At 42.9% G+C, this 25,654-nt stretch overlaps 1 protein-coding gene across 1 annotated transcript; it reads left to right on the forward strand.

Moving 5' to 3' along the window:
* Positions 1–807: 807 nt before the first annotated feature.
* C1QTNF12 (C1q and TNF related 12) lies at positions 808–23,862 on the forward strand (the record flags this gene model as incomplete). The annotated part of the gene is made up of 8 exons (XM_084300140.1): positions 808–978; positions 12,626–12,745; positions 13,875–13,986; positions 14,246–14,427; positions 18,248–18,356; positions 18,863–18,953; positions 23,085–23,163; positions 23,764–23,862. The coding sequence occupies 8 exons, from the start codon at positions 808–810 to the stop codon at positions 23,860–23,862; spliced, it is 963 nt and encodes a 320-aa protein (XP_084156266.1).
* Positions 23,863–25,654: the final 1,792 nt, after the last annotated feature.

The raw sequence follows: 25,654 nt of genomic DNA on the forward strand, positions 1-25,654 counted from the left end.
TCCTAATGGACCTAGGTACATCCACAGTTTTTTATTTCTCCCTGTTTTAACTTCTATGGTGTATGAAAAATTGCTCTTCTCCTTAGAAGGCTGAGCTGTGATGCTTTCAGCCTCGTCAGAAGAGCAGTGGCTGTAGCAACCTTGGGTTACAGTTCCGCAGCGTCTTGAAAGGAAAGGATGAGGACTTGTCACTGAGCAAAGGGAGGTATCCTTCAAGGGAGGATGGATGGACCGTATTCGAGCCTGCTTTGAACTGAGCACAACACTTTAAATGACAAGAAAGTGAAATCTGTTGAAGAGGAACAACCTAACAACCCCCCTAATGAGTTTGTGTTGTCAGCTCTGGCCTGAGCAACTGTTGCCCTGAGCAATTTGACTTCTCTGGGTTTCATAGTTGAGTGCATTTTAATCGAGTCTGAAGACTTATTGGGTGGGTGGGTGGGGGGGAATGACACTTCAAGGTGGGTGGCAGGACTTTCCAGAGCCCCTTGTATTTATGTAAGCTTCAAGAGGCTGAATGGACTTACCTCTTTCTTCGAGTGAATCCAGATTTTCAGACAAGTTTATCTGTACCATTTCAATGCCTCCTGCTTGAGCGGAGATCTCTCCAGCCACCAGCACACCCAAGCATGCTGCTCGTTTGACATTGCATAGCCCAGAGGATCAACTTAAATAGTTCTAACCTTGTTATTTTTTTTATTTTTAATTTTTTTTTTAGAGAGAAGTCTGTGGCTATTCCTATTATTGGTGGTGAAGGTTTTTGAGCTTGGAGAGTGCCCTCCTTGACTTGGCCACTCCCTCTTCAAAATGAAGGGGTGCACCTGGGTATTTGTGGCAACTTTACTTTGTCAGCAGTTTTGCCTCTTCAGAGTTATGGCAGCAAAGAAAGAGAGAAAGATGAAGAAAGAACCTAATCAGTATACAGAGCCCTTCAATGCTACCCTGTCAAATAGTGAAGAACTGCACGGGCATCCCAAGGTAGGTGTTTTTTCTGTTGTCAGTGCTTGGTGCAACTCATTTTTGGCAGTAAGGTGATGCTGGTTCCTTTTTTTCATTGATTGAAGCAGTCTTGCCAAAATATCTTTGATTTTCAAAAATGTTCTCTCTTTTTGCCTTTGCATGATTTATTTCCTAGCTTACTGAAGCAATGACTGGAATACAATTTCCAGTGATAATTTTAGACTATGCATGACTGAAGTTCCAAGCCCTCTGGTAGCTGATTTGCTATGAAAGCATGAGTATTAAAAAAAAAAAAAAAAAAAAAAGGGCTATCTCAGTGCAATAATGATACTGGAATATTAATATATCTCTTGCAAACAAACCTGCTCTCTGGAACATTGTATGAAAACTGGCTTAGGCAAATCCAACAGTTCAAACACCTGAGCATGTCTGAGCTTTCTCACCAGAGAGATTGGTGATTTAAAATTACAGATGAGAAAATATTTGGTCTATTCACATGATCTGTTGAAGATGAGTTTGGCTGTTTCAGGAGAGGATTCAGGATGGGGCTAATCGTGCAGAAGTGACAAGTGTAAGGCTGTGTATGATAAATGAATGGCTGCAGCTGACGAATTGCTAGGCTTAGTGAGTGAGTTTTGAAGGGCAGGATCCTTGCAGCTATGTGTTTGGGGGAATCACCCTAGGCTGAAAGATGCGATTTCTAGTCAATCAGATACCTCGGAATCTTTTACGGTCAAAATTTGCATAGAAAGCCTGAGAGTAGGAGAGGAGTTCAGGAAATTAAAAGCAGGTCCTGGGAGTAGGAGCAGGATGAAACGGGAGACTACAGCACTGAGAAAGGAGGGAGTGTCCCCTATCACACAGCCCTTTTCCACCCTCTCCCACTCGCACAAAAATGTCCCTTGTTTCAAACGGAGGTGACCTCTAAAACACGACTTTGATCACATGCATTAGGGCTGGCAGTCACTATAGCAATAGAGGAACAACCTGTCAAAAATTGGGGCATGGCAGAGGGGGCACGTTAGAACAATTGGGCTGACATTCTAAATATCCTCTTCAGTGCTATTGTGAGAGTAATTGGTTAAGGTTGGGCAAGTCTGGGAAAGAGTCCTCTGTATAAAAAAGCTGGCTGCTGCACTTAAAGTGGTCATTAGGGGACTGCAAGCAGCATTTCTGCAGCTTATTTTTGTTTGTTGCAGGGCTTTGTCAGGACAGGTTGTATACACGCTAAATTCTTGAGGTGCTTATATTCAGTCACTTTCTTTCACTTTCTCTAGAACTGCTTCATCCTCCTTGTGCCAGATAGATAGCTGGGACAACTATGTTTCAGCCTCTTTTGGAATTAATTTGTCTTGATGCGAAATGTATTGGACCACAATCAGAATATTTTCTGATTGCAAAAGCAAGCAGAAAGCGGTCCTGGTTTATTCGGAGATAGTCACACATCCATTACTGCTAGAAGAAACGCAGCACCCATTCAGAGGCTAGTGGGCATTCATTAAAACAGGCAGTGTTTGAAAGTTGTAGTTTCTGTGTTGAAATATTTTGCTTTAAAATATCCATGGCAAAGGTTTGGCTGCTGCAAGAGCTGGAGAGTTCAGTGGAGGCAGATTCTGCTTAATAAGGATGGGACCAAACCAAATCTTTGATGTAAATGCTCGTGAACTCTGCTTGATGTGCACTCCAGCATTTTGCAATCTGAACCTCTCTTCTTGGAATCTCTCTAAGGTTGAAGCCCAGGCTCCAGTTAAGCAATGCTTTTAAATGTTGTGGCTGACTGCTGTAATCTACACAGCACCTGCCCAAGCTAGGGGGTTCTTTTACATGCTTTATAAATGCAAATAAAGAATTGCCTCTATTTCTGTTGCCGTTCACAGCCAGACATCCCAGCCTGCATTCACGAGGTACCGCAGGGCAAACAGGACCTGGATTTTTAGGGCTGGTCTCTGGGGTTATTCATGCTGAACAAACTGCGAGCTTTGTGTGCATGCCTCTGGACTAGACTCTCAAAATTGAAAACAGCGGGTCTTGGGATCACCAAAAGCTTTAAATGCTAAATTATAAAAATATAGTACTTCTGAAATCAGCATGATTTTGCCTCTCTATTGGAAGGCTCTATCCAACCACTGTGAATGTTGCTGGTTGAGACAGTTTCTTACAACTGTACCACGTAAGTTCAGCAGTGAGATAAATTGCACCATGTACAGGTATCTTGGTGCAGCTAGGAATAAATATCCATTAGGTACAATGCCTAATTCTGTAATGCGATTAGATCACTAATGCTTCTGTTAAATCTCTGTTAATACCTTGGATTTATCAGGTTACTTTTCAGGTTTTTTAAAAAGGATTCTCTTCTTTTCCCTTTGCTGTGCTGCCTCAAACCCATGTGTTAGTCAATGTCAAGGTAAAGTGACCAGCCCCTCATTTTGGGTTCACAACAACTGGCTGTTGACAGAAAACAGCTTAAATGCCCTTATAAATAAAGTACCAGATGTGAAAGATGACTAGCCAGAAATTAGCGGTTTGTAAATCACCAGTAAATTCCTACCTTATGGTGAGCAGTGACTGACAGACTTTGAAGAGGCAATTGGGCTCTTCAGGTAGTTGTAGTGACGGTGAAATTCAACAGCAGTATGGAGAACTGCCTTATTTTTCTGCAGTTTTCAAATGTAGCAATTTTTTCCTCTGAAATGTCTCCTTTCCTGTTAATTGGATGGCGAATAATAAAGTAACAGCAAAGCTTTCCTTGCCTAACCTGCTAAGCTAAAGAGAAGTTGAAAGCTCTGTGGCAGACGGATCTCTGAGCCTTGCTGAGCAGTTCTGCTTAGTAAAAAGATGCCCTGCGCAGGGACGTGGAACAACATCAGTATCTTATTTCATTTCTCTGCACTACATAACAGGAAAGATGGAATTTTTTTTGGCCTTGTACAGTAAAAAATTAAGGCTGTGTTTACCTTGGAAGTCTCCATGGCCAGCTGGTAGATTTGTCAAAGCAGGAGCAGGGAATGAAATATTACATAAGCGCAGCGATTTTTACTCATACTGTTAAAAAGGTAGGTTTGTTTACCTTCAACTGGACCAACACATTTTGGAACAGATTTATCTTGGGAATTGTTTTCAAATCGGAGCTGAGAAAGCTCCCCTTTAACAGCGACAGTGGACAACTTGTGATGAAACCTCTGCCTAAAAGAGGGAGACAGAGATCTCAGTTCTGATAAACCTGATACGTCTAAGGAAAATAGTAAAAGTATTTTTAAAAAATCTCCAGTTTTATCTTTGCTGTCAATGAGGTGTGCTTGCAAAGCACATAAGTTTTTTTCTTGGAAACCAATGGACTAAGACCATGAGGGATGGATGCAAATGTTTTTTCTAATGTATCTTCTTAATTTGACAGGGAGCGGCTGGGTACCTGCAGCTGCCAGGTTTGTCTTCCCCTTTCCAGGTGTGGGTCTTGTATTGCAAGAAGATGAGACATTAAATTAACGTTTCAGCAGTAGTAGATGGTCCAGTGGGGCTATAAAACTGACCCTGATCAGGAGTTACTGTTTGATTCCCATCTGGTGTGGTTTTGAAGCGATAGCTTGCAGGGTCACAGTGCTCTGTTGCATGCCCAAACTGCGTTAATTTTTTTTTTAAGCCCCAGCTACCTCGTGGATAGGCTGAATAATGACAGTACATGTGCTGATGCTTTCAGATGGAGAAAAAAATCCGTTTCCTTATTCTCAATAGTTCCTCTTCTTAGGGACTGACAAGTTGTACCTGACTGTAGCTAGGTTCTCGTTTCCAGAAGTTAAATCTCTCTATGGAGCTAGCTCAGGTAAGGCTTAGCACAAAGTCATTTTTTTCTTGCTTGGTCTATTGTTCTCTTCTGTCTCATTAAACGTCCTCTGAGGACAGTCAGTGTTTTGTGAGCTGCCCAATTTCCATCTAAACTAACTGGCATGGGATTTTATCAGTAGCATTGAAAACTGTCTAGACAATTTTCACACTTGTGGCTTGTTAATATTAATGGCGCTGGGCTAGGCATTGCGGGATGGAGGCTAGTAAGTATTTGCTTTTTTTGGCATCCAGGTAGCATACTGACTGTGCGTGAGCAACCCTGCTAACTGGGGTGGCCATCTGGAATATCATTTATCGGGTGGAATACAGGGAAATCAGCTGTACCCTTCAGCCAGTGCAGTTTTCCGTGCCTCTAATATTCTCATAGACAAGTTGATGGAGTTCAGATTAGATAAGTGGACTGAAAACTGGCTGAACTGCATGGCTCACAGGGTTGTGACAAATGCCATGAAGTCTGGCTGTTAGTGGTATCCTGGTGGTTGATCCTTGGGCCAACGCTGTTTGACATCTTCATTAATGACCTGGATGCTAGGGAAGATTGCACCCTTGGCAAGTGCAAAGCTGGGAGGAGGGGTTGACGGACCAAATGGTTGTGATAGTACCCAGAGGAAGCTTCACAGCACAGGGAAATGGGCCAGGAGGGTTCACAAGGATTTCATGGAATGGAATTGCAAAGTTCTGCACTTGTGGAGTGCAGTACACACCCATATACCTTGGGGTCCAACTGGCTGGAAAGCAACTCTGCAGAAAACCTGGGGGTCCTGGTGGGCAACAAGGTGATCATGAACCAGCAACATGCATTTTCAGCAAAACAGGTCAACAGCCTCCTGGGCTTCATTAGGAAGAGCATTGCCAGCAGATTAAGGAAGGTGGATGTGTCCCTCCGAGGGGAAACCTAAACACTGGGAAGACAACATCTAGAGTAACAGTTGTGGTCCTGGACGTGCTAAAGCGGTGGCAGCCAAGGGCTGTGAAGATGTTGAAAGGATTGCAGCATCCGTTGTATGAGGAGAGGCTCAGAGAGCTGGGAATATTCCGCCTGGAGAAGAGGAGGCTCAAAGTGATCTTATCAATGTGCTATTTACCTAAGTAGGAGGGAATAAAAAAGATGGAGCCAGAGCTCAGTGAAAGGAAAAAAGGCAAAAGGAAATTCCACTTAAATATAGGTGGGGAAAAAAAAAAAAGCATTTTACTGTGAGGGTGATCAAACACCGGAAAAAGCCACAGAGAGAGGCTGTGAAGTCTCCAGCCTTGGAGATGTGCAAAACCTGATTGCACCTTATCCTGAATAACCTGCTGTGGTTCACCTGCTTGGAGCCTGGGGACTCAAAAAGGCAGCCTGTAGATGTCCCTGCTAACTTCAGCTGTTCTGTGAGCTGCTTGCAGGGGTGGTTCAGTTAAGTGTCAGAAAAGCATGATCCTAATTTGGGGAAAAAAAAAAAACTTATTGACTCAGCTGTCCTAATGAAATTTCAGCGATGATTTGAGGTCAATGGGATTTCAATGGAATTTCTGCAAGAAATGATGTAATATTTTTAGTTTCGTTACCCGCTACGTAGGTAAAGGGTCCTTGAAATATTATTTCCTCTGGAAAGCACCACTCTGAGGCACTCCAAAGCATAGGGGAAGAATTCTCAACCCTCTGTACAGGCTCCTTTTACAATCTGGTCTTTTCTTGGCAGTCTCCCAGTAAGGTAGTACCTTGGAATGAAGTCCACGGCCTTGAAATCTGATAAGACCTTGGTTTTCAGGCAGAAAACAAATGATCTTGAGGCTCGTTCTCATTTAAGGCTGCTTAGAAAGTGAATAATTCAAGTATGTTGCTTATGATGTGAGAGGAAAAGGAAGCTGAGGGTGAGTTCAGTTCTATTAAACTGTTCCAGTTCCTTGCTATCTTAGAAGCTTTTTTAATTTTTATTTTTTCTAGAGGCAAATTTAATGAATTTACTCTCAATGCTTTTAAAGTTTTCTCAGGAAAGTAATTCCAAGCAGGTGCTGAGGTTCTCCATCCCCAGGTGGGCCTGTTAGCTCGTGTGATGGGCAACTGCTCTTCTCAAGGCTGATGTCCCAGCAGCAAAGAAGTGCCCTGTTCCGTGCAGAAGACTTTGTTCAGCCAAGGACGGGAGCTGAAAACTGCCTCTAAGACTGATGCAAGGAAGGTTGGATCTTGAGTGCTAACACCAGAGCTTCTGTCTTTTGGATCAGAGACACGACTTCTGGAGTTGCAGAAGGCTGAAATGATTCTTCTGTCTCTGTCAGATATCTCGGGCTAGGTCTGCCGGGCTTATTAATCTTTCTGAATTATTTCTTTGTGGCCTTTTGCTTCCAGCTGAGAACAGCAGCTGGTTCAATGACGTTGCACAGATTGCATTCCTCTGCAGTGAGATTTCAGTCACAGCCTGAAGTGTGTGGCTACATGTGTAATGGAGAGCATTTGTGGGCCTGACAAGCGTTAAAGCCCTGTGAGAACACGGGAGAGACTAGGCTGTGACCTGTCTGTAGGAAGAGATGTTTCCTTTCAAAGTACAACAGATACCATCCTTCCCAGCGCCTCTATGGCCCAGGTAAAATAATACTGTATTTGTACATCCTTCATGGAAGTAATGCAGAATTTGGTCTTGTTTCTCTTAGCTGTTTGCGATATTTTTAAGGTTCATTATTGGCATATAGAGTCCTACATCAAATGTGTTTTCATGTGCTAGATGCATCGTGCTATGCCCGTTCTATCAGTGCTCTGAGGGCAGTTTGTGTTTAAACAGAGGGGAGGAGAGTTTTGTGATAGCCATTGAGACAAATGAAGAACAATTTTTCAGTGACCAAACATAGTGGGAATTTAGATAGGAATTCCAGTTGGGATTTGGCTCCGATACCAATCCTAACACTTCAGCTCTAGGGAAAATTCTTGAGAGATCTGTAAAAACCACAAGTGGTCAGGACCTTGGTTTTACATCTCATTAATAACCGAGAGTGTGCATAACCATGAGTTATTAGCAGCTGACACGGGATTTTTTCATGCTTAAAAAAGTGATCTGTCACTTTTTAACCAGTTCCAAATAAAATACACTACTGAAGCAAATCACTTGCTGCTAATTTCATAATGAAGCTGGCAATACTCTTGCTGGTGTAAATCAGGCATAACAACATAGAGATTTATGGATTAAGATAATTGAAATGCTGAGTCAGGTCCACTTTGTGTCTGGCAACTGCTTAATTATTAAGTAAAGAATTTCTAAATGTAATTCCATCACAGATAAACAACTACATTGACAGTTCTTTGAGAAAACTTTCAGAGCAGCAACTTCGGATGTGAAGACAGGACCAGAATGGTTAGGTGTATGTCCTTGGAGGTACATCTCTCACTGCAGATGGAAAGGATGCTGTCATCTGACAAAAGTGTAAACTTTCCTTGCTTTCTTTCCATCTTTTTCCACTCTGAAAAAGGGTTAGGTGTACTCGAGAACACTTTGAAATGCTTTTTGGATGTACAGACTTGCTCAGTCTTGCTCGTTCTTTTATTCACCCAAACTCTGAGACTACGTTAGTCCATTTTGCTTTGGTTTTTAGCAGAGATGCAGACTGGATCCCAGTATCCTTGAATTTTAGGAAAGTTCAGATACAGTTCAGAAATTTCTCAGGATCCGATCTCTGCTTCTTGACTGTAGATCTCTCCTAGTAGTTTCTTCCATGCTGGCTGAATCTTAGCCAGAGGCTGTGTGTGTTTCTGGGCAGTGCACGCTGTTCTGGGAGTTAAAGCCAGAAAGAACCACAGGTTCTGCTTGTGTACAGCAGCCTAAATTACAGCTCAGCTCATCTTTTATCGTGAGAGAGGGAGGAGAGGGGAGATGAAGCTCACGTTGGTGTCATATGCTGGTTCCAAAGTGCTAGGTGCTGTTGTGTTCGGATTCCAAAGCAACGTTAAGAGACCTGATTGAAAGTTCATTAAAAATTGCTGGCAGGGCTTCTGTTGTTCTTGGAGGCACCGTTTCGAGCAGTAAGGACTGAGCCTGATTCCAGCGTAGTTAACATGAGAATTCCTCCTGACTCCTGCAAGTTAGCTTTGCTCTGTAAACAGCACCCCAGGAGGGACAAGTCCCCTTTGCTGGGATTCCAAGGCTGTTCTCAGTCCTGACTGATACCTGAGTTGGCTGCAAGGTCTCTCTGGCTGCTGGAGGCTGCCGCTGCCAAGAAAAATAGAGGCTTGCATGCTTATTGCTGGGATTGCTCATGCATGCCATAGTAATTAAATAATAATACCACAAGGATGGAACATTCATTTTAACTGTCAATCATCCTTGCGCTGGAGAAATTGGGGAGTGCCATGGCTGTCTTCTAGAGGGATTTGTAATTTAAGCAGGCCACTGGAGAGGTGTTGTTTTTTTGTTTGTTTTTTCTTTTTTTTTTTTCTTCTTTTTTTAAACTTCAGGAGTCTTTCTTTCTCATTTATTTTTCTGGGATGTGTCATCTGGCTTTCTTTTTCTCCCTGACAAGATGTCTGCACTGGGCTGTTTCTTCACAGCTGGAACCCCAGAAGGGCTGAGGACATCTGTTTGTCTTCACAATTAATGGTCAGACTCTGCCCATGACTGCTGGCTTCTGTTCCCAGCTGGCATGTTTCCCCATTTGCTCTGGACAGGGGGTTTCTGCCTGTCTTGCAGCCTGGTGGGATGTTTGAATAGCCTTATATCCATCGGCAGCAAATGCTGCGTCCTGGTTCCTAAGACTCTGCTCTTGCTTTGTTCTGGAGATTGTACTTCTGAGTTCCTGCCACATGAGCTAGCTCTTCTTGGAGAACAAACTGATTTTATTTTCCTTTTCTCTGTGACCCAGCTGTTGCTTTGCTGACTCCTGTTAGAGCACCGGGAGGATACTCCGTCCTTGGGTGTTTCCATTAACAAGTTACTTCCTTCTCTTTTGTGAAATGCACAGCAGCTTTACCACAGACCTGGCAGTCCCAGTCACTGGGGGGGAAAAATGAATCTGCTTCCTTTGGGCAAACAGCACAGGTAGGCTTTTACCTGCTTATATATTTATGAGCTTTTTAAACTTGAGTGCTCATAAACCCAGTCCCCTGTAGGTGTGAATTCACCTGTATGGTGATGCTGCACGCATGTGCTTTCAGATGCTGTGAGGAAGAAAAAATTGGTAACATCTATCAGAAACCTGTAGATTTCTGTGAACCTCTGGTAAATATAAATCATCTTAGTCATAGAAATAAATTTGTAGCTCCTGTGCTGTTCTAAGGATATTTCAAGGTTTGTGAACACTTGTCTTGAGGTTTGCGTGTTGGGAAAGATGGAGAGGTTTGCATCAAAGGACCTTCTCAGCCTATCTTTGCTCAACTGCAGATTTTTTCAAAGCATAAGGAGGAAATCAATCTGTGATAAAATAATCATGTTTCAGAGAGGTGTGACTAACTTTAGAATAACTGGGATTTTCCATGGTGCTCCATTTCCGTGAATTTCCAATGGGCTTTTGGAAAGTTACTGGAACAGTGAAAAGTCCGGTGCGCTGTAAGTAAACATGACAGATAATTTAGCTAAAACAACTTTATGGAATGCCTTGACAAAACATGATCAGCACCTGATTATAAATGTGGTTATAAACATAAAAAGTCTGTTGAAGACTAATTTGGGTACAGAAATAATGAACTGGATTGGTGTCTGTGATTTGTTGTGCCCTTGTTTGAGATGCACACTAAATTTGAACACGTTGGGGAGTGTTTAACCATAACTCTGATTGATTTCAGTCAAATGTGTGATCAATACAGCAAAATGATTTGAGTTACCCTTGCTTTGGCTTAGCAAACAAATGCCAACTATTCTCGTTGGCAGCCATCTATTTGTAGGGTGGATAACTGGACTTCCCACACGGAGCAATTCAATAGGAATAGATATCTCTGTGGGTCACATCTGAGCAGTAAATCACCCAAGATTATCTGAATAGAGAAGACAGAGTTGGGTTCCTAGAGTTTCTGAGATGTTTAACACCCCTGCTCAGCTCGCAATGCATCTGTGGCTCCTGTGGAGCTGTTCACACTCTGCTGCTTTGTAAATGATCTGGTGACCCAAGCTGTTTGGAATAAATAGTTGTGATCACATCAGCTCTGAATCCACGGACAAGTGCCTTGTACTATGCTCATGTGCCTGGCTGTGTGCCAGAGAGAGCTTTCCAGGCTCTGCATCAGCTCAGGAGCACCAACATTCCTCATGAGCTCCAGCTGGAGCTCCAGCAGGCTTCTGAGGTTTCATTTCATATTTATTCTGCATAGATATTTCATAGCAGATCATACAGACCGGGCTCTCTTCTCTTCAAAATGGATTTGCCCTAGTATTTCTAGCCAAAATTTGCAATCCTCTGTCCGATTCCTGTTGCTTTTGAGGAGAGGTCACTGTTACTGTTAGGGCCACTGAGTGTAGAGCTGTGGCAGAACTGTGTCTGCTGCTGTGAGATTAGCAGGAGCTTAATACCCAGGGGCAAAAACTTTGAGATCTGAAGAGTACGCTCTTGACTGACTTTCCTTCTATGCTTTTTCCACACCCATCTTGTTTTCTTCCTCCTGAACGGTGATAGATCAATAGTGATTGATTTCAACTTGTGGTCTAGAAATAATTTCATATTGTTATTCAACCCACCACTGCCTTGTGTTGCTTTCCTGCTGGAAAGTTACAGTTTTCTTCTCTGTCTTTTTCATTAATGGGTATGAAAACCTAAGCATGATTCATGAAACTTTGTGAGGACTTGTGCTTTTATCCTCACTGTGATGGACATCTGAGAGGCTGATATGCCGACAGCCTGGAACCCCGTAGTCAATGGTTAATTGGTCTTGACAAGAACTTGGCAGGTATTGGTAAGCAATGATTTCTGGTGCCTTTTTAATTTAGAGTTCATTCCAAGCCCAAAGGGAAAACAACAGGTATAGCTGTTTGATTATTTACTCCTGGTCCTGTATGAGAGCTGAGTACTGGGAACTAGGGAGCCCAGTAGTAAGTGGACCCAAATTCCTAACAACAGAGCCTCTTTTCTGTCCAAACTTTGTTCAGAAGTGATCCAGAACTGTCATGTCTAAACTTCTCTAAATGATTTCTGTGATTCTGATACAATTTCAGACCATAGGAAGGGGCAAGATAGATAAATTTGCAAATTCACATCTACTTTGTTGTCAGGCATGGGCTTTATTTTTATTGTGAAATGTTTTTTTTTTATTGTGAAATGGTTTTGTTTTGTTTTTTCCCGTGTGCACATTTGTCATTCTACCAGCCTTTGATTTGAAAGCTACGGAGCACTTCAAGGTTTCCTGTACATTTTAATCTCCCTTTATCTCTCAATAGATCCAACTGATAAATATCAGATGCCAGCGGTGAACAATCTCTGGCATATGTGCAAGTTTTCTGTGGCACGTATCAGGACTGGCAGAGCGCTGAGTCTTGGTAGTTTGAGAAAGGTCCTCAAGGCACGCTGGCTCCCAGCTCTTGGCTTTCTGATCCCTTCAGTAAATGGAGCTGGGACACCTGCGGGAGGTCACGTATTAAGTTACGAGAAAGGATTTTGATTTTTTTTTTTTTTTTTGTGATGCTCCTGTAAATGAGCATGGATCCAAAGTGTCATGGATTTGGATAATATCTGATTGAATTGCTTGCTACAGAAGTGGGATAAAACGGAATTTTACAGTGGACCCTAAACCTTCAATGTCCTCCCAGATGCAGTGTGTTTGGATCAAGGATTTGGTTCAGGTAGCAGATGGCTGGTCTGGAAACTTTCTATTCTCTGAGTTCACAGTGGCCAAAGAGATGCAATGTCATCAGTGTTTGCTCTTGTTTCTCTTCAGATCCTAGAATCTCCAGACCCACGAATCACAGATCCACGGCGGACCTGGATCTCCTTTGTTCACCGCCCAGATGATGGCAACACCTCTAAAAGGAGATGCAAAGGGAAAGACAAGAAATTAGTAGGTTATTTCTAGATTGACATCAACTAACAAATGTGCACTATGGCTTCCCTTCGCACTCTGTTACACAAGGTGTTTTGTATGTTCCAGCTTTTGCTTTCCCAACCCGGCATGCTGTGTTTTCAGTTGTTTGTGTTAAATTTTCCAAAGTATTTTGGAGAAGCTTGGGACAATAAGCGTGTATGCTTTGTAAGATAAGTGTCTGTGAATTCCATTGTCAGCACTCATTTTTGTTTATACCAACTGTTTCTTGGGCTGAGACTTACTTGTTGTTTTTTCTGCTCAATAGAAAGAAAATTAACATTTTTCTTCTACAACTAGATGAAGCACAAGCAGCTTAAAAGATGCATTAATCAAGGCATGGAAAAATCATTTATTGCAAATCAGTGAATTGATCACCTGCTGGGTGATCATGTGTGCACTTTTCATCTGCTGCTTAGAAAACACAGAATGTTTTTTATGACTTTCTTTTACTTCTCAGTAGCTGACAGCCTGCTTCCATGCAGGTTTGCTGCAGTTTGGTTGATGAAGCAGGAGCTCCCAGAGAACAATACACATTTAAACAGCATTGATAACACCATTTCATGTTCCTGCTACCAGCTTAAAGCTCTAATGTGTGTAGCTAACCTTTCCAGGTGTTTCGAATTAACCATTTCATTTTTTTCAGAGCTCTGCTGTCACACCAAACATGTATGTGATCGTTATGTCTGAGCAATATATGTTCATGTAAAATGTGGTCAGATGGCTGTTTGAGTTAGCAGAATAAGGCAGAATAAGAAGCAGCTTAAATTACTTTGCTGCTTCTTTATCTTCTTTTATCAAACACAGTCTTGTGCCTGCTGTGCTTCGCACTGTTTATATGTGCTTGAAGAACCAGTTAGTGTTTACCTGAGCAAAGTTTATCCTCCCTCATAAATACGTGAGTAAATTCCCAGTGCTGGAATTCTCTGCTGGCTCGAGAGCCAGTTTAAGATTTACTGCATCAGGCTTGGAGTTGAACTGATATCAGAGGGGGTTGCTCACGTGGCTGGCAGCCTTGTAGAGCTGGCTCGTGGCTGGGAGAATTTTCAGTCTGCCAGTGCAATTGCCTGGTTCTAATTCTCGTGTTTTTCTTTGGTTACTTCCTTAGCGTGGCCTTGTTGGGCCCCCAGGACCTCCTGGCCCTCAGGGACCTCCAGGAGCACCTGGTGCTGAAGTCACCCGGGAAGTCCTTCTGCAGGAGTTTAAGGAGATATTAAAAGGTAAAGAATGTGAGAGCTTTGAGCTTCTGTGATCAATTCCTTTCAGTAAGCACCATGGCAAATAAGAAACTGGCTTTGCAATGTTTACCCTAAAGCATTTCCCTACCTGATAATCAGAAGTTTGAAGAAGTGTTTCCTTAGTGCTGGTTAGTTCAAGTTGAAGAATTGAGTGTAGAGAAATCTAATCACACAGCTGACGGTTTCACAGACCAAGTGCTTAAACTAAGCCTTTGTTCCTCTATTTTTTTTTTGTCCTCAGAAGCCATTGAGCGCCGGGCATCCCTTGCTATTTCAGCCCATCCTAGCCAGCTGCCTCCACTCCTGCTCTCCTTGGAGGAAGTTTCACCCCACAGACGTGTGGAGGAGGCGTTCCATTGCAAGCTAAAAGGACAAGTCGTCGTAGATAAGAAGACCCTGGTAGAACTTCAGAACTTCCAGTCGGTGAGAAGGGATTAGAGACTGAACCTGTGCAGCTCCACAACAGCCACAGTGCGTGGATCAGCCGTAGTTCCCCCAGTCTGCAAAGCTGCTAGGTGGCTCTGTAGCTAAAGGTGTTTCCTGAAGGGGAAGGCTGATCCCAGAAGCTCATCTCAGGACTGGATACTGTGAATATTGCACTACCTTTTTATGTAATTGACATAAATTGGACCTTATTCAATGATTTAAGTCCTTAAGCTCAGCTGCAGTAGGATGGACAGTTAGCTATGAGTTGTCTTCTTCCTTGCCAGAGGAAAAGAGGCAGACTTTCTGTCTTGCATCCCAGCTGAGTCTCATGACAGTTCTTACTGAAGTTCTAACAGGTCTGTGCAAGAGAGGGCTGTCTCACAGGTCTAAACAGCCAATTTCTATTTCAGTTAATGAGAAAGACCTGTCCACATTTGACATTCATCTGAAGGATATATTCCTTTTTTTCAATGCAAACCCTGTTTTATTCCAGAGTAATCTTTGGATGTAGAAAAATGTCAGAAGGAGGCAGCAATCATCGATTATAGATCTGTAAGCCCAAGGGCGATCATTTGTTAGATGAGTCAGTCTTGATGCTAAAATTCTTTAGATATTGTCTTATAGAAGACAATAAATGTTACCTATATAATTTTATTATAGTCATATTTAAATTACAAGCATGCTGTCGTGGGATGCTGTAAGTCATTATGAGCAAGCTCTTGAATTTGATGATGTTAAACCTTCTGCTAACCATTTTTGAACCAGTTGCAAACAGGACCTGAATGTGAAGTATAAATGCTAGTCAAAGTAATAGCTAAAAACTGTCTGTGCAGTAAGGTGCTGAGCTTTCATCCCATCTAGATGAAGTCCCATCTCTGCAGAATCCTGTCCAGCAGATCTTTTTCTATGGAGTACTTTTGCTGCTAGGACTTCACAGCTGCAGGACTAGAGGCAGTGGTTATGTTCTGGATAGGGTGCTTTCCTGGATCTTTCCCAGATACACTTGTGGAAGCCTGGTTTGACAGCACTGTGGGTGCTGGCACAGAGGCAAGATTGTACTTGAAGTGTAGGCAGGGCTAGAGAGATCTGCTGCCTCATTAATTAGGAGGGAAAATGTGAATAAAGACATCTCAGCAATCAGCGCGTAGGCTGATGCTTCCCATGCTTTGTTATCGTATGCCTAGCTTGTTTCTAATTGCTTCTGGCCCTGAAGCTGATGTGGGAGGGCTGGCAGGCCTCTGGATGCCAGCCTTTCATTTCAGCTTTGGGACAAGAAGTGTCTGGTTTTAGCTTGTGTTCTGATATAGGGGAATTTAACAGGGAGGGAGACGGTGGTTGCTCCTGCAAAGATGAAAACACTGTCTTTAGACAGTCTAAGGGGGAGAGAGAATTCCCCTCCCTCCACCCTGTCAGTTTAATGGTGCGAAGGAGCCAGCGGTTTGATACTTCCCAGTGAGATGATAGGGAATGAATATAATTCCTGGCTTTGGAACTTATCCAAAACATTTTGAGATACATGGAAATGAACGTGGGCTCAGAAAGGGCCTGGTACTCCTTTGTCATTTGAATGCGGTGTCTCCATCACTCTGACCTTGAGTATTCAGAGAGCATATAATGGTTTTCTCATCTTCCCATGCTAAATTTCCTCCACGAGTGTTCATCCCCTCTCTTCTTTGTCTTCCAATGTCCTTGGTATTTGGAATTAAACATGTAGTACTCCCTCTATCGCACCTCTGTTTCCTGTATCTCAGGCTTTGGAGTTTCTGACAAATTACCTCCTTTTCATAGAAAGAAAATGGCAAGAACTGAAGTAACTATAGCCTCTGACAGGCCATGGAAGTGGGATTAATGTGGGGCCCAGGGATATCACTGGAGCTGGATCATTCAAGGTTAAGGTGGCCCACGTGTGTTCATTCTGGAAGATCTCAGGAGGAGTCCTGGTGTCTCTAGTGTCCTGAGATCAAGTTAAATGTCTGCCTTTAGTAGCTGAACTTCATTACTGCTTTGGGAGATCCTACATGCATTATTGTTGCTGTGCAGGCTTGGGTTATCCATTATTTAATAACAGATAAGTCAGTGCATTGCTTTCCACAGTCTTTATCACCGAAGAGCTAAGCTGGCAGTTCACATCTCAGTTCTCTGCACATGGTTCCTACTTTCCACCAGGAAGGAAGCAGTGGAGTGTCTGGGGGAGGCATGGGGATAAAAGATGGACTGAGGAAGAGAAGGTGATCTTGGTTTGTAGAAAATGGACACCAACTTGTTTGCTTTAAGTCTGATTATTGAAATAACTGGCATACAAGTAGTTTCTCAGATGTAAATCCCTGCAGTGTTGGAAGCAGCTGGGTGAGCATGCTGCTGTGAGACAGTGAATGCAACAGGGAACTCTAATTGGCATGAGGTTTAATGGAATATTTTTGCCCAGAGAAACCTCTCCCTTCTCAGAACCAACCCTTTGCATTGTCTATTTCTATGAGCAAAAGAATAACAAAGCCACAGAAGGCATGAAGAAACAGGAATGCTTTATCAGTGATAATTTACTGGTGCCTAAAATTGCCTTCCATGCCCATCCAGTGGTTTTGGAATTAGGTTGCTGATTCTGCTAATAGCTGTAACAAGAAAGGAATGAATTAACAATGCAGAACAGTTTTGCACATACGGGGCTTGGATCTGCACTTCCAGTGATGTAAATTAAAAATAGCATTACTGAAAGTGATTGCACGGTGATGGCATAAGAATGGAATCAATCTCGTTCCACAGTCTTTGCTTCTAGGTTAGCTGTTAGATCCTCTCTCACGTAGAAGAAACTTAGTTCCTTTTTGTGTTTAGGTGTATCTGTTCACAGGCACACATCAGTGCACACTGATAAATGTAGATACGTTTGTAAAACATTTCCAGTTAGGTTCTGTGGAATTTAAGTCTAGGTCTGGATCTTGATAAATAGGGACTGGGAATTACCCTGTGAGCCTTGCTTGGGATTTTGCAGGTTAGTCGTTTCCTTCTACCATGCAGTAACTCTACGCAGGCACCACCCGCAAACCAAACGTTTGCAGCCTTTTACTTTCTTTCAGAGAGAAAGCAGCTAAGCAGTTCTTTTTCTTTTAATTTTATTTATTTTTATTTTTTTATTTTTTTAAGTATAATAGCATCTGTAGCAACATCGCTATGAGTTCCAGCTCTTCCTTTCAGACCCCTCTCTCTATCTAGCATAGGAAAGTACTCAAATTTTGGCTTATTGAGTTCTGTTGAGATCGCCCTGTTAGGCACTCATGCATGTATTAGGGATACAGCAGAGTGTGTGTCTCACAAAGGCAGGTTTGAACTGCTCTTCCGTCCCTCAGGACCAATGCAGGACAAATCTCTCAGAACAGCATCCATGGGAATGCATTTACACTGCACAGAATGCCCTTGCGGTGGAAGCAGAGTCTGACTAATGTGCTTTCTTGGCCCATTGAAGCCACTCTTGCTTCTCCCCAGCTCTAGCCAAATTCATATCAGACAGGCCAAAACTAACAATAAACATTTCTTGCAGAGTTTATTTTAGTCTAAGTCAGATAATCTGCTGTGAGTTTGACTTAAGACTGCTCCCTTGCCATAAGGAGAATCTGCATGCTGTTTCCCTAGGTTTTTTGCCTAATCGGTGGAATCCAAGGCTGGAAGAGAATGAAACTAAATATGGAATCTGTAAGAATATGAACAGTTGTTCTTTCATAGTATCAGAGCTGTCTGACTCCTACCTGAAGTGGCTGGAGAGCCATGATTATTTCCTCTGTACCTCTACTTGGGGACTTGCTCAATGTCTGCTCTTATTTTACAGCCTCTGGCCAAAGGAGCTTTTCTCCGGGGGACAGGATTAAATCTGTCAACGGGACGTTTCACAGCACCCGTGTCTGGGATCTACCAGTTCTCAGCCAACGTCCATATCGGTGAGTGCTGTCCACGGAAGCCTTCCCTGTACTGCTTGAGAAATGCAGGAGGGAGTCCTGGAGAACTCAATCTCTGGTGGGTCTTGTTTGATTTGAAGCATGTGCAATGGCAGCCCTTTGCAGTGAGCTCTCCCTTTTGTACACCATGACCCAAAACCCCAATCTTGGGTGATTTCACAGCAGGCTGCTCCATGCAAACCAAACCAGTCAACACTCCTTAGGGAGGGTGAGCTTAGGCACCAAATATATTTATGTGCAGAGTGTTTGGCTTCCAAAAAAGACATTGGATAAAATAAGTGTGATGATATAGAACTGAATCAAGACATTTTTGACTCTAGCTTGTCACCAATACAATTGTTTGTTTAATCATTTGGTGATGAAGCACCTAGAAGGGTGCTTTCCTAGGAAGCCGCAATATTACTGGAATCTATTTCAACCCAAACACTAGGAAGTAATTTTCTGCTGTGTTCCAAAAGTGTTTATCTTTGTTTCTCTGCCTTCCCCAGATCATAGTGAGTTAAAGAGTAAAGTCCAGCTCCGAGCCAGAGATAATGTCCGAGTGTTGATCTGCATCGAATCTCTCTGCCACCGATACACGTGAGTTACTGCATTGCTGTCTGGGCAATTATTTTTCTCATATGGGCTGATGTTTCAACCAGCTGTGGAAATCAGGTTTACCAACAGTGAATTTTATACCAAAAATGCTTGTAGAACTTTTCTGAAAAGATGGATTCCTTGTAGCCCTTAGGCTTTGTGTGTTTGTTTTTTTTTTTTTTTTTCCCTGTTTTTTAACTTTTCAGTGGATGGTGTCAGGTACTCTAAATAGCAGAATAAATATTACACATGTTGAGAGAATTGTGAACGGAGCGGGCTGAAACTGGATGTAGCTAAAGGTGCTGAGTGCTCAGCTATCATCATAAACACACGGAGTGAGAGAAACGCTTTAATTTTGTGCCGGGGGTTGTTAGCTCAGTTTTACAATTTCACCTGCCTCCCGAATGGAATGCACACCATCTCACTAACGCTGTCATGGGAGTGTTGGGGTGATGAGAAAAAAGAGTAGGTGGAAAATAGAGGGGAAAAGTGAGAGGCAGAAAGAGCAGGGCTTGCCTAAAGGTCTCTCATACCTTCTTGCAGCCCCTAGCTGCCTTGTGGAGCTTGCTCAGACGACCAAGATTAATTTTCCTCTGCTGGGATTCATTAGTTAAACCTCTGCTAAACAAGTCTTTTGTTGAGGCCATGGCAACATTGAGTGCTGCTCCTCATGCAAAGGGCCATGCCATAAGCATGCTGTTGGCTGCTGTTTGCTGGCTTTATCATCCTTTCAGCTGTAGCACATAGGTGCCCTGTGTCTCAGAAGGCCAGCTTGCTGAGGATGATGAGCTTGGCGTGCTCGGCTTGGAGGAAGGCAGCTGGTGAGCCCCTGGGCTGGGCTGAAATGCACCCAGCAGAGGGCAGTGCTGCTTGGGTAGTGGTCACTGCCTGGATCTGTGGCTGGATCTTTGTCACTGGAGGAAAATTTGCCTCTACAGGGCTTGCAGAAGATCTGCCCTGCCTGTAGCTCCTCCAGTGCAGCCGTAGCAACAGCCTTGCAATAGCACCACTGAAATACGTCCATAAAATGACTCCACAGGTGCAGCTTAAAACCCACAAAACCATACATTTGCTGCAGGGCTGGCTACTTCAGCCCTCACCTTCCCCGTTCCATGACTCAGAGCGCTGCAAATAGGACTGACCTCTCCACAGGCATTTCAATTTAGAGGCTTTACTGGGGGATGAATTTGACACGAAGCCTCATACAATAAATACCAGCTCTCTTAGGTTTCTTTGGCCTGTGGAAAAGACTCGACTGGCGTCAGAGTAGCCATTAGTAGCTAGGGTAACAAGGAGCTGCGTGCCCATTGACCTGATGGGAAGTCAAGGAGCTTGTTGACTGGAGCACCTGGCACCTATTCAGCCTTGTAGACTGTTTTATAACAGTCTTTTATGATTGCAGCACTTAGCTGAGGCAGTGACGGACCGGTTGCAGTCTTGCACTTGTGAGGAGTCCTTTAGATCTTGTTAAGAATGGACATGGGCCTGATCTTGACATCTGGAATGTCTGTTGGCACTGAGTGATTTGGGGAGACTCCAGGCTTTTATTCTCCGGGGTGGAACAGGTAGGAACAATAGGGCAGAATGATACTGCCCTTTTTGCCCGTAGCTCTCACAAATCCTCACTTACAAAATCATACAGAAAATCTAAATTCCATTTTCAAGTGTCACAAATGCTCCTGATTTCTCTGTGGTTTTAGAGTTAGAACAAGCAAAGTGAGGTAACTGAAAGTAATGACCTGAATACGGGTAAAATTTGATTGTCATTCTTTAGCCATCTGTGGGGAATGTGCTAATGGAAAAGGCTCTCCTTATATGTTCATCCAAAAATTATTTTTAGAATAATTCTTAGCTATATCTAACTACTTACAAATACAAATCTGATTTACAGAGCCTATGAGGCTGTTGCATCTTGGCTTGGAACTTGTTTGTTTCAAAGCACTGCTGTTTTAGAGCCTGGAACACTTAGGAAATCATTGTCACTCTGTGCCCTTTCAAGAGGGTAAGACAGATAAATCACTTTGAAAAATAAACGAAGGTGCCAGTGGTGAGTTTTAATGATTCCACAAATTCCCAACTGATTTAATTAAGGCATCTGAGAAAGAACAAAGTGTTTTTTTTTTTTTTTTTTTTTTTTTTTTTTTTTTTTTTGTCTCTAAGGCTCATTTCTGTTTGCAAGGACAGTGTCCCTCTGTGTCTCCTTCTCCCCTCTGTTGTCCATTCAGTCAACCAGTAACATTACTTAAGAATGGATGTCAGCCTCTGATTGCAACATGGCTTTAGTCTTGTTTACTTGTTCTGGTAAATGCAGGCACGAGATTACCTAACAGGAAGCTTCTGTGTGGATCGTGGAAGCTACCAGGACTTTCACATTGCAGGTCTTTTAGTTGAAAGCTCCTAGCAAGGTCTTTGGGTACCATCTGGGATGTGTGAACAACCTCTTTGTCACATACAGCCTAAGCAGGTTTATTGGGATGTTTTTGGGATTAACTTGCCACGTGAAGAATTTTATAGCTACATTCTCCAAAGAGCAACAACAATAAAAACTTTTTTTTTCTTAGTCAGAACTGACCCAGCTGTTAATGGTTTAGATAAAGCTCTCTGAAGTCTGACTCAGTTTTCATCAGTTGCCCAGGCTTGCGATTTACTGTCAGTTGTCCTGCAAAGCTGTCCTGAGCTGAGTGAGCTGGACAGCAGTGGGAATAAAGCGGGACCAGCACTGGCTCTAAGGGAGACATCTCTCCCTCCTACGGTGGGTGAGAGTGTGACTGGTCTGTGGGATGGAAGGAGGATGGGTGGAGGGATGGGAACCTGTCTGGACAGACACTCTGCTGGCACAGGCTGAGCTGCTACCCGTACTTGTGGAATTTCCTGGGGATGTCTACGTACACAGTCATTCATTTTAGGGAGCTGAAAGAGCCCTGAGGGCTTTCGGCTGAGAGAGATGGAAACTGAGAGGCACGGAGACAGTTGGAGTAGAAGAGATTAATGGTGGGAAGTTCCCACCCAAGTTAGGCTTTTGGCAGGATATGACACACAGACTGAGCTCTTCAATCAAGGTGGTGCCAAGTGGCTTGCTCTCTCAGGGCCAAATTGCCCCTACTTTTTGTGCACATTATTTCCTTGCAAGGGGGCTGGAAACAGCACGTTTGCACTTGCTAGGTTTCGTCACCACCCCTTCATGGAAAAAAGGGAGGGAGGGGGGTTGGTTTGCTTGGAAAAACAACTGGATCTGCTAGCACTGGCTAGGCAGATTTTGGAAAAGCCAGCCAGGCATGGAGCTCTGAGCTTTCATATTGCTTTGGAACTGAGCTTACATGGGTGGTTCTGATTGATGCTGTCTCAGGCAACTCCTTCCACCCAGAGTCCTGTAAGGAATAGTTCTCCAGAAACTGAGGATGCCAGAGTGGCTGTCCTACGTGTTACTGCTGCAAGGAATAAGATGGGAACAACGTTATGATATTAGAAAAGAACCATGATGGAGGGGTGATCTGGAGCTTTCCCTCAAAGTTAAAATTGAATCAATTTATATTTTTGGCTTGTGTGTGATTCCTGATCTACATGGCCTCCCAAAAATAGCTTTCAGCTGCAGAGTATGTTTTTTTTTTTTGTTTTTTTTTTTTTTTCTTGCAAAGGCTGTCTGCATATATTGTTGTGTTGAAGTAGGCCTTTCACACCTTGAAAATGAGCTGTTGTATATAGCTAGCTCTCTGCAGAATAACAGGAGTATAATCTGTTGTGGTGTTAGACAGGCTGTGGGATAGCTGGCATGTAGATGGGTCTGAAGGACACGTTCAGCTTCTGTTCCAGGCTGAGAGTTAGAGACCACAGGGTCTTGAGAGAGGCCCCATTGAGAGGAGGTGGCTCCCTCTTTCTGCCTGCAGCTGAATTTTGCATCCACAACCCTGTGTACTCTGTGGGACTTCCTTAAGTTACTGCAGTGAGGACGAGGTTCTGCTGTTCTTCCAAGGCTGATTTCTGCTAGAACCAAGGCCACCAGTTTAGTACAGATGGACACTGGCACACCAGGTCCTATTTCTCAGGAGGCCATGAGACCGTTGCTGTTCCACATACAGCTGTGTTGTAACTGCCTCAGGTGCTTAACCTGTTTATTTTTCTTTTGCTACTGTTTAGGTCTTTGGAAGTCATTGCTGGTTTGGAAAGTAACAGCAAAATCTTCACGGTCTACGTGCATGGCTTACTGCAGCTGCAGGTAAGTCTTTGCAGACTGGGAGGCACAGTTACAGTTTGCTGGGCACGATGTGGAGTTATTCACTGGCAAGGCTGAATTCTCACCAGGAGGTGGGAAAGCTATTAACCTTCTTTTTGAGGTTAATGAAGTTATAGTCACCCCAGGTATGTCATTTAGAGAATCTTTGACAGGAACAGGAGCAAAGAACAGATGTTGCGCATTCTGATCTTAAGCCACGGAGGTAGCCTTCTTTCTGAGAAATGTTTTAATGAAAACAAGAGTTTTTCTTTCTTAAATCTCCTCCTGTATGTCAAGATGGCAGTTGTATTTCCCATTTTGTAGAAGGGAATCTGAAGTGCAGATGGCCACGTCTGTGATCACTGAAGAAGACACTGGTGCAGTAAGGATCTAGTTAAGTAACGAGCCTAAAACAGTTTCCCTGCAGCAGGTTTCTTCCAAGTCAAAACCTTAGTGCTGCAGTGAAGATGTTGGGCCAGATCCTGTTCCCATGAGCCACAGAAAACAGCAGGAAACTTCTAGGCTTAGTTCATGGCACTGAAATGCCTTTCTCCTTTTACACTGGGATGAAATGTCAGATTTTCCTTCTTACTCTCTCTGCAGGCTGGCCAGTACACCTCCATATTTGTGGACAACAGTGCTGGAGCTCCCATCACCATTCAGAATGGATCAGATTTCATGGGCATGCTAATGGGCGCATAACATCGTCTGCAGCACTGGGTCAGGGAAGGATACAAACGAGAGCCTTGCAGTATATATTTGACTGAAGAAACCTTTAATTAGACTCTTGAAGACTGCTTCATATAACTGTTGGCAACTTTAAATGAGCAAAGAGCCTTTCCTTTTGCAGATACTTCAGCTTGCTTTCAGAGGCTACTGCTTTTCAAGGTCCACAGCAGTTCATTCATCATAAAAAAAAATACACTTTTATAATTCAGAAACAAACTGTAATATTTAATTTGTGCTTCACCAGACGCTCACTGAACAATACACTGAGATATGGCATTTGTTACATTATAAATTTACTTCACTCAATAACACTTGTAATCAGCACGTCTTTGGGATTGATTGAGGGGTGTATAAGTTGGTAAATGAAGGATTGAGGGGGAAGCAAAATAGTCACTATATTCAGTGTGCTGTGGAGGAAGGAGACAAGAATTTGTCAACAAAACTGTTTTTCATCCAGTTGTAAATGGTATAGGCCCTCTCATGTCCAAACTTAGATATATTTGACAAGTAGCAAGTTGAATTCTCAATGCCTGCTCCAGAGATGGGAATCCAAAGTCTGAACTGTTTAATTGTGGTTCTCTCTACCTAGGTATTTCTTTGATGTTACTGATGAAGCCAAATACCTCGCTGCCTGAGCAGTTTTGTTTTTAAGAAAAAGTGAGGCCGATGGCACCAGTTCTAGCGTGAACTCCCTCAGTCATGTTCTTATGTTTTAGTAAGATATATATTTGGCTTTGGACTGCATCACATACGCAGCATCTTCTCAGATGCCATATATTCATTTTCTAATGTATCAAATGCATTATGACAGTTGTCCAAAGGCTGGCACAGACAGCGAGGACAGCAGCCTCGAATCAGATATGTCACCTGCTTGGTGCTTTTTTGACTGTAAAATAAAAGAAAACACAGGTAAAATAAAGAAAACACAGGACAAGGCTTACTTCCATCAGATGGCATGGGTAAAATGGAGTCTGAGCTCTGCTTGTTTGTTGGAAGTGGTGTCAAAGACTCTCCAAAAGCCAACCTGCAGGCAGTGAATATGTTCTGGATTTTCACAAATCTGTTTGCAAATGTAAGCATGTGAGATTGAGCCCCCAAAGCTGCTTTGAAAATAGCCCCAAGCTATAAACTCATTTTAACAAAGTGAATGGGTGTTGTCATTTCAGTGGGTTAGCATGCTAACCTAAAAAATTGTGATTAAAAAAAAAAACACACTACTCATTTAATGTACCTCTATAGCTTTCCCCTTCAACAGAGTCAACAGAGACTTGGCCCTTTTATTGGTGCAACTTAACTGAGGAAATGTTTGTATAGCAGCATCAAAAATAATGTTAGCAAGGCCCCAAATGGAGTCCAGATACTGTTTTTTGAGCACTGGCAGTGAAAGGAAGATACCAGTTGTATAATGTTGCAGTTTATGATCAATTTCAACATCTTCATGCAATGAAAACAAAGACTGCTGGGGACAGAAAGTATGAATAAATGTCATCTGTTGCTGGGTCTGTTGTTCAGGCTGATCAATATACGATGTTTCTACAAGCTCCAGGAACACTGCTGTTGAGGTTGGTAGCAAAGATGTCTTATTTCAAGAGCTGTGGGAAAATCTGCCTTAAAATAGATACGTCTGAGGCTCTTTATCTCCATTCTAAATACCTAAAGATTGATCTTAAAAGCAGGACTAAATGGTATTTTTCATTCACTAAGAATGTATTAAAATACCTAATGGAAGAGTAAGGAGAGAGTATGTGGAACAATCCATTAGTGC

The sequence above is a fragment of the Netta rufina genome, assembly GCF_964035555.1.
Source record: "Netta rufina genome assembly, chromosome: 22".
Taxonomy (NCBI): domain Eukaryota; kingdom Metazoa; phylum Chordata; class Aves; order Anseriformes; family Anatidae; genus Netta; species Netta rufina.